The sequence below is a fragment of the Ailuropoda melanoleuca genome, chromosome 14 (genome assembly GCF_002007445.2).
Source record: "Ailuropoda melanoleuca isolate Jingjing chromosome 14, ASM200744v2, whole genome shotgun sequence".
In the NCBI taxonomy this organism is placed as follows: Eukaryota; Metazoa; Chordata; class Mammalia; order Carnivora; family Ursidae; genus Ailuropoda; species Ailuropoda melanoleuca.
In genome coordinates, this window is record NC_048231.1 from 29,743,777 (window position 1) to 29,759,122 (window position 15,346).

Sequence of the window (15,346 nt, forward strand, 5' to 3'; positions counted from 1 at the left end):
GCATGACAGGGCTGCTGCACGGATGTCGTTTTGTGATCTGGGTCCAAACTGGGAGACAAAAGTGTAGGCCCCTGAGAGAGCACCCAGAGCCGTCCCACTGCTTCCCAGGGGCCAGGTATGGATACAAGGTAATGGACACTCATGACTTAGTTGAAGCCAAAACACCCACAGCAGCCGGAGGAATTCAGAAACAAAAGCCACAGCTCTCTTCCTGATCTGAAAGAATGAAAGAGATTTTCCCTGGAACTTTTCACCCTGGCTGGCAAGACCCCCACAACCTGGGCCCGCCCACCTGTGGCCTCCCCTGACACCACTCTCCCTCAGCAGACACTGCAGGTGATCTTCTCTCTGCCCTGAACACTCACCATCCTCCCTCTGCAACCTCCACCGCCCCCACCAACCTTTAGCATCCCTGGCTCCTTCCTCCTCATCCTTCAGGGCTCAGAGTAAAGTGTCAGCTCTGTGACTCTAATGTGCCTGGTACCCTGCAGAACACTTTCCCTGGGCGTCATGACGTCCTTCCTGCCCATAGCTTGGGGGTGGCAGAGCAGGAAGAGAGAGGCCTGGCTTCTGGCTGGCATCGCTGAGCCACTGCACCAACACTGGGCTGCCCACCCCAGGACTTCTGGGGTGTGAGCCAAATAAAGCCTGGAGGCTTGCCAGGGCTCTCTGCTAGGACACCGTGGACATTTGCAGCTGCACCAGTTCCTTGTCCTGCAGGGCTGTCCTGTGCATTGCAGGACATCTGACCTCCACCCACATGCCACGAGCACCTTCTCTCTCCTCCTCCCCTCCAAATCACAATAATAAAACCAGGCCTGCCAATGTCCCCTGGGAGGCAAAATCCGACCCCCCATTCCTCCACTGTCAGTTGAGAACTGCTGGTTTGAGGTGCAGCTAAGCTGGGCACGTGGTAACCCTTGCGTCACTCATCCACTACCAGGAAATGGCCATAATCCTGGACGCTCCCTCTTGCAGGCGGGAACATTCGTTCTAGAGGCACCTACCTGCCGGGCTCTGTCAGCCTTCAGGCTCTCCATGTCACTCTGCAGCTGTTCCTTCTCTTTGATCAGCTCCTCGCTGAGGGTCTCCAAATCCTGGTTGCTCTGCTTCTCTCTCTCCAGCTGGGTCTGTAACTTCTCAATCTGTGAAGCCCAAAGACCCGGCCCGTGCAAAGGTCAGCTTCCCGAGGTGAACTATGTTTTAAGACAAACCAGAAACCTGTCAGGTTCACAGAATACTTTACTAGGTCTCTTCTCGAGGAAAAGACACCCAGAGGGTGTTCCATAGCGACCTCAGTCCTTAGCCCACACCTTGCACTTCTGGCTCAGGGAGGACGGGAAGGTCCTGGGCACCAAGCCCTCCTCATCCTCACTGTCATGTTCTCAACCTCCTCCCGGTCTGTCCCTTCCGTTTCAGGCCTTGTCCACCCGTGCGAGGGTTGGACAACTGGCTGGATGCCCTGCAGGGACCTCCCACCTCCCTGCCCTCTCCTCCACGACGGCCACCTCGGTTGGTAACGCGCCTGCTCACCCAGCTGCTCGGAGCTGTCTTCTGATGCACCTCTCCTTCCTCTTGCACCTCCAAGTAAGTTCGTCACCAAGTCCTATCCTGTCTACCCGTCCACCCCCCTCCCCACAGGCCCATTGCCTGCCCCAGGCCAGACCACGTTCCATCTTGCCTGGTCGACCACCCAATCCCCTCCCGGGCACCAAGCTGTCCTGCTGGGCCTCACTAGCGCCTGGGATTCCGAAACAAGAACTACCCAGCTCAATCAGAAAGAACGAATTTTCAACATTTGCTGCAACATGGACGGCACTGGAGGAGATAATGCTAAGTAAAATAAGTCAAGCAGAGAAAGACAATTATCATGATTTCTCTCATCTATGGAGCATAAGAACTAGGAGGATCGGTAGGGGAAGAAAGGGATAAAGAAAAGGGGGGTAATCAGAAGGGGGAATGAAACATGAGAGACTATGGACTATGAGAAACAAACTGAAGACTTCAGAGGGGAGGGGGTGGGGGAATGGGATAGACTGGTGATGGGTAGTAAGGAGGGCACGTATTGCATGGTGCACTGGGTGTTATATGCAACTAATGAAGCATCAAACTTTACATCGGAATCTGGGGATGTACTGTATGGTGATTAACATAATATAATAAAATAAAATTAAAAAAAAAAAAAAAAAGAACTACCCAGCTCAGGGCTTCTCACACTTGCTTGTGCCCGGATGCCCAGAGAGCGTGGCCGGGGCTGAGGCAATGCCCACGTTGCTGTTTGCAGCACGAGGGCTTCAAGGTGGCTGCTGTCCCTTCCTGCCAACACCAAACTCCTTATTGCTGCAGACAGAGGTTGGAAAAGGGCAGTGACTGGTGTCAGAGGGACAAGGGTTCAGAATCTGGTCCCTTGCTACTAGCGACAGGACCATGAGGAAGTTTCTCTTAGTGACATGGGCCCAGCGGTGTCCACGCTCACGAGCTTCAGCCAGCACGAAGTGCTCAGCACACACCTGGTGGGTGTCAGGTACGCCAGTGTCAGCTGACCCTCGCTGACAGGTTATTACCGATCATCACGGAGGGTGACTCTGGCCCAGAGGAGCTAAGTGATTCGCCCAAGGCCTTACAGTGAGGACAAAGTGGAGCTAGGACAGTGGGCGACCCCAGCCCTGTTCTCATGCATAGTCGGGGGACCTGTGGTATGCGCCCCCTGCCTTCCTAGCTCACCTCCTTTACCCCTGCAGTCCCTTCTTTCCCAGAGAGAGGCTTCTAGTCTGAAGACAGGACTTCCCCACATCCCACCTATCACTGCTGGATGCTCACCGTCCTCTTTCTCCCTTTCTGGTTCTTTCTGCCATGGAATTGGAGCCCTGATTCTTTTCCATCCCTGAGCGACTGCAGGGACCCTGGGGGAGCTCACAGAGCTAAGATGTGAGCTGGCTGCTGGCCTGCTAGCCCTCAGAGGGCTTTCCGTCCTTCCTCAAGCACCTGGTTCAGGCTGTGGGCTCCCAGAGCACGTGGGTGCTAAGGACTTTCCTCTCAGCCCTAGGGCTGCATGCAACCCCAAAGAGCTGCTCTTTTCCTCTGAAAGTAAGGATTTACCTCTAGGCTCAAGGCATGAACTCTCATGATATCAATACAGTTACAGTCATGAGAGGGAGGCAGTTTCTCTAAGGTCCACGGAAGTTCTGTGAGTTAGAGGGAGGATACTAACTTTGGGGAATGATGTTTCCCACAGACACTGCAAACCTAAGCAAGCTTACAGCCTGGGCTACACTCGGGAGGGTAGGGAGAGCCAGGCTGGCATCAGGAGGTCTGGGCCTCCAGGTCACTGTGTTCCGGCTGGCCCTTGTCCCTAGCAGACACCTCCCAGAGTGGCAACGCTGTCTGGACTATCTCCAGGAAAGTCAGTGTCAGGGCTGTGTTCCCTGTGGGGCTCTGCCGGGTTGGTGGTTCACCTATCGACCAAGACATGCCTGCTGGTGGCTGAGACACACCCTGCAGAGAGGAGGGGAACAGAGTGAGGTGACTAAGGCTGGGGCAAGGAAACCCAGGGTGAGCTAAGGGGCTCATCCCTCCAGCGCTGTGTGCCCGGCTGTGGGGGAGAAAGCATATCCAGCCGTGCCGGGTAGGACAAACCCAGCCAGGCCCTGGGCAGGCTGAGCAGGACAGGGAGGAGAGGTGCTCCGACGGGCAGAAGGACCTTCTTCCCAGGGCTCCAGGCTCTGGGGAACACAGGATGGCTGCAGTCTGGGAACAGCAGCACCTCCCTTTGACCAGGAATGCTGTGCCAAGACATGCCTCCCACAGGCTGTGGCAGAGGAGGGCTGGTGTCCCCCTGGGGAGCCGATGCAGAGAGGAAGCAGGAGGGGGGACCGAGGGGGGGGGGCTCAGGAGTCATGCTGGGCAGGCAGCACCCACTGCCAGTCCTGTCTGCAGAGGAGGGGCCAGGGTGGACCCCGAGGGCAGGGGAAAGTGTGAGTGGTCACCTCTGAGGCCGGCTGGGAGCTGGGCCAGCGAGATTACGCTGCAGCTTTCTATGGCAGACCGTGAGGCCCTACGGAGTCGAAGGTTCTCATCTCTCTAAAGGTCAATTTTTTTTTTTTTTTTAAATCTTGGCTGAGGTCAGACTGCCATTTATAAAGAGATTTCCTGTGCTAGGCCCCTGTGAATCTAAAACCCCAAACTGTCTAGGTGCCTTCCACTTGCTGCTTGCATTAGGAGCCAGGGCTCGAGAGGGGGTGCTTTCCATTGTCATCCGGGAGGCGACAAAGTATCTGGCACCTACCACGCTGCAGAGTACACAGTGCTTCAAAGGGACGAGGAGGGTGAGTGACGGAGCCTGGGAGGCCCCAGGAGGGGACTGGAGGGACCGTTTCACAGGAGGGGCTGTGCCAAGCCTCACCCAGAGAGGAAGTGCAGCCACGCTCCTCCCCCTGCCAGTGCAGCCTCAGCACATGACGCCGGCGGGACCTGTGGGTGGGATGGGACGGACACCCCGACACCCGGAACGTCAGTCCTGCACGGTGGTAAGCAAAAGCACTCTCGTCCTCTCCCTCAGGTAGCATCTGGCAGCTGGTGTGTTCAGAGTGCACAGTACAACTGTGCCGTCCGGTGTGGGTGAGGGGCCCCAAAGCCCTGGGACCACCACGTGGTGGCAATCCCTAGCTCTCAACGGCCCCCTTGTGCACCTGAGACCGCATCCCCTGCATGGATGGGGGTCCTCGTCACCACCAAACAAAGACTGTTTGCAAGCCTCTGTCTGTCCTCCCAGAGGCCTGGGTTCTACTGTGCTAAATTCAAGACCCGGCAGTTGTTCTGAAAGGCAAATACCAATTTCTTCTTCCTCATCCCATAAACCAAGAGAAAGAAGTGAGCTCTGACCTAGTTTTGCCACCAGCAATGCCCTAAAACTGTCCACCAGTGTCGTCTATACACGCACACATACGCATGACTCACATCATTGCTTCCTCACCCCATGCCCCGTCCTATGCTTTCTAACAGTGCACTCACTCTGTGCCGGACCCTTTACCTACAGTAACAACCCCATGAACCCCAAGACAAGGCACACAGAGGTCAAGTCACACGTGGGTCACACCCTCAAAGCAGCGGTGCAGGGACGAGCCACGCTGCCTCTGAACTCCCGTCAACGGCCCTCCCGTCCCTCTGTTACAATTAACTGTGGCTGCACTGGATTCTGTGTGTCGCCCAGGCTGTGCATGCTCGCTGACACCTGAACAATCTGCCCGGCTGCGTATTACAGACGAGGGCTGGGGGAGAAGGTCCCCCACCCCTGGCTGGGGTTATTACCTTCTTGCTGAGCTGGTGGTTCTCCTTCTCCAGCTCCCCGCACTTCAGGCTGCTCTCCTCCAATGCCAGGGATGCATCCCGCAGCCCCTGGATGGTGCTCTGGAGGCCCTGGTTCTCCTTCTCTAGCTTCAGGATGCGGCTGGAGGCACACTCGTTCAGCTCGAACACGAACGACTTCCTGGAGGCTGAAGCACAAAGTTGGGTCAGAGGCCAGGTTCCAGGAGCCTCTGCTCCTGCTCTCTACCTCCTGGCCCTGAAATGAGGCCATCAGCTCCCATACCCTATGTGTGAGGGGCCCGGGAGGGGCTCCCAGGGGCTGGCTGGGTGCCTTACTCCCCATTCATGTGGTGCTGTGTGGTCGGCACCCGAGAGTCCCTCGCACAGTGACAGTCCTTCTCCTGGCTCAGCTGGGGTCTGTTAGAGGAGCAAGCCAGCGCTTAAGAAGAAAGCAGGTCACGGTGAAGAAGGCAATGCAAAAGTTACAGACTGGCTGCTGGGAACCTTTTTTACCATGCTGCTAACCTGCCTGGGCAGCTCAAGGACTGTAGAGACCAATAGAGATGGCAAATTGGTGACATTTCTGTGCTAGGTCTGGAAGGGTCAGCAGGAGAGGCCCGGTAATCAACTAGTTACGTCTGCCACGAGTGGTAGGTGGCTGTATGGGTATGTATGCCCAGTACCAGCCATCCTGTGGACAGAAATTTTGTAATTCCACGACCGTATGGGGAAAAAATGAGATGGTATATGTAAATTGGTTTAAAATTCTAAGTGAGATGAAAATGTGAGTTAAAGACAAAAAAAGGCAGATTCTCTATACTGCTTCAAAACAGCTCAAATACAAGTGAAGAAGGGGCACAGACCCAAGAGTCACGAACTGGAACCCTCCTGCCACAAACAGGTGAATGACATTAGGTAACTCGGGGCGGGGGGTAAAAAGGAATGTATGTGAAAGCCCTTGAAAGAAGGGACTGGGGGGAGGGGGAGCAGTGGTGCCTCGGTGGCTCAGTCAGTTAAGCATCTGACTTCAGCTCAGGTCATAATCTCAGGTCCTAAGATCAAGTCCCGCATCGGGCTCCTTGCTCAGTGGGGAGCCTGCTTCTCCCGCTGCCTGCCACTCTCCCTGCTGTGTGCACTCTCTCTCTCTCTCTCTCAAAAAAAATCTTAAAAAAGAAAAAAAGGAAAGACGAGATCAGGGTTGTCCCATCCTCATCTGTCCCGTCAGTACTGCCACCGGCTCAGCTCCGGGAGCCTTACCACACCTTGTTGCTAACACAGCCTCCCCCACCTGCTTCTTATTCAGCACACCAGGGGCCGGAGGTATGTAGAGGGATTGGCTTTCACAGCAGGCACATCAAGCCGCAAACGAAACGTGTGCGTTCGGATCCTCTGCCTGATCATAAGAACTAGAAGGCATCTGCACCCCTCTTCAAGTTCCCCTCATCCACTGAGGACAGCAGGACAGACCCGACCAGCCAGTGTCCTGAAGACCCCAAGCAGCAACAGGCATGCAGCAGTGCCGGTGGACGGAGTGCGCGCGTGCTGACCGTCCCTGCGCCGACGCACACGTGAGCACATGTGCTCTCGGGGTACACAAATGCGTGGAGGGCTCTGCCTCGACCACGCTACAAACGCATCGAGCCTGACCTAAGAGCCCGGTGGCTCAGAACCTCAGACCATACTCTGCAGCATCCGTGGGGAAAATAACATTTTTAAATTATGGAGAAATACACGGAACACAAAATTTACCGTTTTAACCACCCTCCGCGTACAGCTCTGTGGCATTAGATACGTTCTCACTGCCCTGCAACCATCCCCGCCGGCCGCCTCCAGACTCTGTCATCATCCCAAGCTGAATGAAGCTCTGTACTCTCGGCATCAACGTGAAGGTTCCACACGTTAAACAAGAGAATTGATTACAAGCTTCATTTCCTCTTTAGTGAAAGGCAGAGGCTCAGAGACCGGGATGAGGACACAAGAGTTTATCACAAAGAAAACCAAGGGCTCTTCACCGAGGGCCACGCTTGTTAGCCCCTCCAGCAATCGGAGGTCGTGGGACAGGGGTGCATGTATGAGCGTGTGTGTGCGTGTGTGTGCATATGTGTGTGGGGGATAGATTTTAAGCAAGGGAACGAGAGGAAAGGTGCCGCTTATGGAGTGCCCATGGGCCAGGCACAGTGTAACCCTTCACACCTCCTGTCACTGGATAGGGCAATCCTGTGTGGCGGCTTCGTTACCTCCATTTTGCAGATCATCTAGCCAGGGAGGTCATCTGGCCAACTAGTTCTGACTCGAGAAGCCACCACAGCACACACGCACAAGTACATTCAGGCTTTGCTCCCATTATGCCGCCATTCAAACCAGCACCCGTTAGCTACCAGCTGAGCACGAGGAGTTGGGAACACCAAGAATAAATCGTCATCAGTGACCTGAAAGGGCTCACAAACATACTTAGTCTGAATCGGTGAGGCTTCGACCCCATCGGCCTCCCTAGTCTCTCACGGAAACACTCGCCTGTGGTCTGAGACTGTCCTAGGCAGTCTGCACCACTTCTCTGCTCCTCCAGGGGGCAGCGGTCCTCCCCAGTGGACCTCAACTCCCAGAGCAGGGAATCCCTGTGACAACCCCCACCCCACCCCACGGCACCGGGCACCAAGGCACGGACAGAACTAACTTCTCCCACAGATTAACAGATTTCAGGTTTGGAGCTCGAAGACAAAAAATACTCAGCTGTTCTCAGCAACCTTCCCATTACGCTTAGGCATGGATGTTTATTAGAACTGAAAAAGCCACTCCCAAACTAGCCGAATGCCCTACCAACGCTCTATAAAGTTCTAAGTAAACATTAACTTGCACTATCAGGTGCACGAGTACTATTTTTGAACAAAGGAACTGGTTCATTGTTTGCCTAGTGCTGGAGCTTTTCCTGCTGCAGGGCTGACTGCTGCCCCACCCACCTGCCCCCGCCGACACCTCGTCTGGGGTGCTGGGCAGTGGCGGCCACGCAAGCACAGTGGGAGAGGAAGAGGCCGGTCCTGTGAGGAGCAGCCACTTAGCAATCCCCCTCCAGAGAGACAGAAAACAGACTGCATCCATCTTGCCCAATTATGCAAATGAACAGAGGAAATAATGCCCGGGGCCCAGCTATAGTGCAGATTAATGACCGCTGGGGATGTCACCTGCCATCCGGAGCCTTCAACCATCCACAGACAGGCCTAAGAAGTCCTCTGGGGGCCAGCATGCTGTAATCTGGGAGCTCCTAGGTCTGTCCATATGGGAAATGAGAAAGCGGGCAACACTTAATTTGCATTTCATGTCCCGACACCAAGGCTGCCAGACCTCTCATGTTCTCCTTGGGGAGAACTAATGAAACCATTCCAAATGGCACTTGAAGGAAATCCTATTTACGTGGGGCGAGGGGAGAGACTGACATGAAGATTTCTGAGTCAAGTGTTCAGCTCTCCGGCTGCGGACGACGCTGCGGCCAGGCTGGCGCGAGACACGGGGAGCTACCCACCGTCGGACAGGTCTGCGTTCTTGGACAGCTGCTCCAGCTCCCAGCCGAGGTGGGCCGATTCGTTCATGCTCTGCTTCTGGGCTATCTCGAGCACCATGTTTTCCTCCAGCAGCTCCTCGATTCGCTTCTTGTCCGTGTCCCGGTCCTGGCGCAGGAAGAGGGAAGGAGTGAGGCCCCAGCCCTGAGACGCCTGCCCTCATGCCCCCAGGATGAAGGGACTCCATACACCTGCTCACTGCCAAAAAAACCACGGCTGCAGGGAACCGTCTCCAACCCAGGGCCAGCTGTGAGAGTTCCAGCCACTAAGACACCCTGCCCCGGTGACCTAGGTGCTGAACAGAGCCCCGAGGTCCCTAACTGATCTGTCTGCACAAAGCGACATACCACGCAGGGCTTTAGAACAAGTCCCGTGAGGATGGGTGGCTTTGTGGCCCTCGCGCAGGCCCAACACGCCTTGAAGGGGCTCATGAATCACAGCTCGACCCACACCATGAAGGCCAGCAGAGAACCCTTCTTGCAACAGACACACCCGTACATCCATCCTTACAGAAAAGCAGGAGCAGTCAAGGCCCCTCTTGCAGGCATCAAGTGCTGCCCCCTCCATGGCCCCGAGGCCACCAAGGTGGCGGCAGCGTGAGCCTAGGGGTGAGAGCCTGGAGCAGGGCACAGTGTAAACCTGGAACGGCCCTGATGCATGTGGGATGGGGTGACAGGAGCTGCCAATACCAGTTCCAGGTCGTGGAGCTTGGACTTCAGCTGCAGGTTCTCTTTCTCCAGCTCGTGAACTTTATCGCCCCGGGCCCGGGCCGCGCTCAGCTGCTCCTCCAGCATGGCCTTGGTCTCGATTAAAATGATGTTGTCTTCTCTCAGCTCCTGCTCCGCAAAGACACACACGACAACTGTCAGGCGAAGGCACCCGGTTCATGACAAGGGCTCGAGGCCCAAAACACACGCTACGCTGCAGGGGTGAGGCCACCGCGGTGGGGGGTCGGCAGGTGGTAGGGCTCCACCTCTCAGCACCTTCACCTTTCCCACAACCCCAGGCCAAACAGGCATTCTCTACTGAAAGAGAAAGTCCACGCATCGGGAAGATGTCTGAATTCAGTGTCTCCTTCCGTGGATGCTTCCTCAGTGTCTACTTCATGCCGCCTGTGGTAGCAAGGCGTCTGGCATTTGTAACCTCATCTGGGCGGACAAGTGGACGCTGCCGACCGACACGGGACCTGGTCGAGCCCCACTTCCTTAAGCAGGAAGAGGTGGGGCTGAGAAACGGTCCCGGGCTCGAGGGCTGAGTCCCGTCCTCAGCAACACGCACTTCGTGATCAGGGTCCTGGGAGAAAGCTGTTGAGATCAGCTTTTGTTCCATACCCAGCTCCTATGGGAACAGTCTACATCCATACTCTTGGACAAACAATGGTTCTCCGCAGCCTCCTGGAAGTGGGGAGTCTCTGGGACTTCAGTCACAAACAAATGGGAACCCCACAAAGTACCACACGCCCTGTGTGTTAGGCAGGTGCCGGGTGTGGAACATGAGGGCCGTCTCCTCACAGAGCCCCTTCATGCCCGAGAAGCTGCTGGACTCTAACCAGGCGGAGTTCAGCTCGTTCACCCCATTTCTCCTCCCCTCCACCCCAGTTATGGGGCTTCTTGGTTTCTCCTCTCCCCGGAGCCCCTCCAGCACCACTCAGTATGGTGGGGGGACTGAATTTCCCCCAAATGCCTTCACGGCGTGCAAACATGCACACGCACATGTGGGACGTGTCTGCTTTTCTCAGTGGCAGAGTTTTCAAAGGCTTGCCCCCCTAACAACTGGGTAGCTCTGCTTATCCACTCCGTGTTCATTTTCCCTGCATTAAAGATTCCTGGTAGAGGGGAAACCACGTGCCTTCTGATCAGTGGTCACGGCTCTGATCAAAGGCTGGCGGCTGTGAAGGGTTTAAGCTCAGGATTACCGAAGTGCCCTCCTTCTGCTGGGAGACCCTGTCCACTGTGTGGCTGGCCCTGCGCTGGGCGCTCCCTGCCCCCACCTCCCTCACTTGGCCCAACAGCCCCAAGACGGAGGCAGGGACAGTGCCTTCCTACAGATGAAGAGGTTTACTTGGGTACATAAAGGAATGAGCCGAAAGTCATAAAGCTGGCGAGGGGCGAAGCTGGAACTTGAATTCTGGCCCGAGAGCTCCAGACCTGTGTTCTTTGCACTGCCCTCAGCTGCCTGCAATCCATCCTCAAGGGGCTCATGGGGAAAGAGGCCCAGACCAGCAACAATGAGGTAAGCCAAAGCACATAGGGGGTTTCAAGCAGGAAGAAGGCCCGGCCACTGCCCCCACTGTTCACACCCTGAGTTCCAGCAGGCCCGCCCGCCAGCACTCCCCATATCGCCTCACTGCCGGGCCCTCAGCTCCCACACCACAGGCTGTCCCTTCAGCCTCACAACCAACTCCTAACCAGCCTGCAAAACCCAGCCTGAGTTGCCCCCTCTGAGAAATGCTTGCAAATTCACTCTGTCCTGCCTGCTGAGCCAGGTACCTGGGCTCCCAGAGTGCCCTGGACACATCATGAGGCAATGCGGCCTTCCCTCCTCCCCCAGACCGTAAACTCCTCAGGGTAGGGCTGTCCCACCTCTGCTCTTGTGGGCCTCAGAGATGTGTCCAAAACACCTGTTGGCCAAATCATGCCATGCGGGGGCAGTCAGAGGACATATGACATGGGCGCTTAAGGACTCAGTGACTTCCAACAGGCAGGGATGGATAAGCGTGTCCAGGACAGAAATACAGCATGGAACACGATGATTTCTAACTACTCAAACTCTCCATCCTTTGGTCTCCACCTCCACCTCCACCATATATAAGGCAACAGAAATACCTCAGCTTGCCTCGTACACCCCACTACCTCAGAAGTGAGAAATCAGATCTGCACGAAGTTGTGCCCAAGCTCCTACAGCGAGCCAAGGGCTCCGCCTGGAGGGCTGAGAATCCTTATTCCTCACCCCTGGGCAGCTGCCCGAAGCCAGCCCGCCCCCCAGCAGACCTGACCTTGACTGAACCGGGAGGCTATTTAAAGGCCTGACCCAGCCCTGCAAACAGCTGAGGGGCCACATTTAGGCCGTCACAGGCCAGGCCTGACGGCTGGTCCCCAAGGGGCTTGAGAGCTGCCACCGCTAATCTGGCCCGGTAACCGGAAGCAGTGACAGGGGATACAGGCTGACGGGCTCTGGTTCCCAGGCCTGCCAAGGCGCTGCTAGCCATGAGACGTGAAGCAAGTGCATATCCCTCCATCGGGGATGCCTCCCTTTCTACGATGGGCACCCTGACAGGGCTGATATGGGATCAGAGGCAATAACGCAAATGAAGTATTCCATGAGTGGCGCCCGAGGCCCAGTGAGCAGACTGGCTGTCACCATCTCCTCGCGCCCCTGTAAGACCTCCAAGCATCCATCCACCAACAACCGGCGAAGACTTGTTGCCACGGGGCCTCCCTGACCTCCAAGAAGCACCAAACACCAGAGGCAGTGGGGGCGGGGTAGGCTGGGTGTTGGGGGGAGGCGGAATCAAACACAACCCATTCCTCCCCACTGCGCTCAAACCGCAGCACCCGGAGCCTCTCTCAGGCATCTAGAGTGACTGAAATCCAGCCCATTAAAATACACAGAGAAACACAAAGTCACAGGTGGGAACAGATGATCAAGGCTCCAAGGTTCTCATTCCGTTCCCTGAGTTTGAACATTTCCCCACTTACTGCATGATGTCCGAATTCTCGCATGGGCTGCTGGTGGCGGGGCCCTCCCACCCTTCCATCATCACCCCCCTCCTCAAGTCCCATTTCACCTCTCCCCTGCGCCCCCTTTGTCTCTGTGAACCCCCCTCCCTTATTTCCTTCCTCATCAAGGCTGAGGCCCTGCAGGCAGACGGACACGTTTCAGCGCCAGGTCCGCCTCCTTACTGACAGGGCCAGCTGCACAAGGTGTGAATGAATCCTCAGCTTTCTCATCTGAAAAAAATGAGAGGAACCCGCAGTGGCCGCTAAACCTTGTGGGCCCCCATGAGGTTTACATGTGATGATGTGGCTGGAGCTTAGCCACTCCTGGCCGGCGGAAAAATCTCCCTAAATACGGTTCTTACTGCTCATCAAAAACCCTGCTGTGCACCTACCCGGCCCAGACCACAGCTCCATATTTTTGGCTTTCCAGGTCATCGGTGCCTGTCACAGCTCCTCAACTCTGCGGGTGTACCAAAAGCAGCCACAGAAAACACGTGAATGGATGGATATGGCGATGTTCCAATAAAACTTTATACTTACAAGAATGTTAGGGGGGCCAGACTTCACCCTTGGATGGACTGGAGTTTGGCCATCCCCAAGCTACACAACATGCTCGAGGACTCAAGCTCAAGGTCAGTGAGGCACAGACCTGGGCTTCCAGGAGCTTCTGGTGTGGGTGGGACACAGGAACGCACATCATCACAGCAGCACATGGTGAATTCTGCTGGGGGTGTGCAGGGGGCCTATGGGAAACGTGAAGCAGGAGGCCCGGATTGCGGCCCAAAGAGCTTGGCCTACCCTCTCCTCATCTGGCCCTGCTAGGGGAGATAGGCTGGGCCCAGGAGGCCTCAGAGGGGCACTGGGGGACCTGAAGGGGACTCAGTATGCCGGAACAGAGTCCCATGGGGGACCAGAAGTGGGTGAGTGCCGGACAAGGGGCAGAGTGTGGATTTTATCCCAAGAGAAATGCATAGGTGCCCAAAGAACTCTTAGAAGGGTCACTGTGGTGGCAGGACAGAGGGATGTGAATGAGGACAGACGGAGGCTGGACGGCCAGTTCAGATGCTTATGGAGGGCATCCTGTGTGCAGGCCCTGGGGTCAATGAGCAACAACAGAGAAGGGGGCAAAGGCCCTCACTCACTCTTCATCCTGCCTGCGGGCAGCAGGAGGGACATGCTGGCAGGTGGGGAAATGGGCTCTGGAGGATGGGGGACACCTGGGGCAGGGCTGGGGTGGGGTGGACTGCTCATGAACCTAGCTCCTAACTGCCTTGCCAACCACCCAACCCACTCCTCGCTGCACGATCGGTTCCCAAGTCTCACCAGGATAAGCTGGAAACATGCTCCTATGTCATCCAAGAAGCCAGGCACCCCCTTTTATAGATGGGGGCAAGCCTCACCCAACACCCAGCAAGGGAAGTGGCAGTTAGGACTGTGCCCTGCTGGGTCTCCACCTCTCAGACTATGTTTACTTTGGAGCCAGGACTGCCTAGAAAGCCATAAATCTCAGAGGAGCGAGGACAAGGCCCATCTCAGCTTTACCCTGCTTAGGACGCACGCTGCAGCAACACACCTGCCCTTTGCTGTTAGGAATTTCAGCCAAAAGCAAAACACGGGACAAGAGGAACCTCCAGGCAACCTCTCTGCCTCCATTGTCCTCCCATAGGGCCCACTGGCACCAGTGAGGAGGGACACCTGCTTGCAAAGGGAAGTCAAGGACCACCGGGGCACCCACCACGGCACCCACCGCATGCTTCCTGCTGCACCTGCGGATGCCCACGCCGCCTCCTCCTGTCACATGAACCCTTAAGTAAACTAGACTAGGAGCCACAGAAGAGCTGCCAGAAGCTTGACAACAAAACGTGGAAACTTGTGGTCCATATTTTTCGAACCAAAATCAACCCTGCCCTCACCCTGAACTCCAGACCTTTTATCGTTTCCTCCCATGCGGCACTAACACATGCTGCCTGCCCGTGAGATGCGTTACCATGCTTCTCAGCAGTGAGACTGGCCAGGCTCTCGGGGAAGGCACCTGGGCCACCTGCCACTCCCTGCGTCTTGAAGTGGGTCCCCTATAGGGTAGGTATCCACAGCATGAGCTGGCCTGAACACAACAATCGTGCTGTTCTTGCTGCCCTCCTGCCCATTCACACCTAACACCACTCCATTCTGGAGGGGACAAAGGCACCTGATCCTTCCTGTCCTTCTCCCCAGGCTAAGTCTTTCTATTGCCGAGCAGTGGGGCTTTACCCGACTTGTGGGGTGATTATGAAGTGCCTAGTGTGTGCCAGGCCCCGGGCATGCAGTCGAGATATAGACCCAGTCCATGCCTAAGGGGCTGAAGGTGAACACAGGAAGCCTCTGGCCAAGCTCCACCCACAGGCTGGCCATCAGCCCTGCCCACCCCGCCTCTGGCAGAGAAAAGCCAGCAGGAAGAAGAGTGCCCTGTCCATTTACGACTGGGGGCCGCATGCCTGGCAGTGCAGAAGAGCCATCTGGGAGAGAGCCTGCGGAATGCACATTCCTAGGGTCCACTCCCGGGATCTAGGGTGGTGCCCAGGAATCTGCATTTTGAACAGGCCTCCTGAACAGACTGGGACACAGGTAGATACAGACCACACCTTGAGAAATAGAGATCTAACACTCACAGGGAGCAGTTGCATAGCTTGAAACTGATTAATACTTTAAATTATTTCATTGTTAAATTGATGTCAATCACCTATCAGCTTATTCAGAAGAGTTAACGCCCACTGCTATCTTTTTACTTCC

General features: G+C 55.9%; 1 protein-coding gene across 4 annotated transcripts in view; it reads right to left on the bottom strand.

The window, feature by feature from the left end:
• The window catches only part of CCDC88C (coiled-coil domain containing 88C), a 133,709-nt gene that overhangs the window by 38,741 nt on the left and 79,622 nt on the right, over positions 1-15,346 (bottom strand). For all 4 annotated transcript variants that reach the window (XM_002920785.4, XM_034642969.1, XM_034642971.1 and 1 more), the window contains 4 exons: positions 9,548-9,694; positions 8,822-8,966; positions 5,308-5,492; positions 1,008-1,145 (listed from right to left, as the gene is read on the bottom strand). In XM_002920785.4, the coding sequence (XP_002920831.2) occupies positions 1,008-1,145; positions 5,308-5,492; positions 8,822-8,966; positions 9,548-9,694 (615 nt within the window). The remainder of the gene's footprint in view (positions 1-1,007; positions 1,146-5,307; positions 5,493-8,821; positions 8,967-9,547; positions 9,695-15,346) is intronic.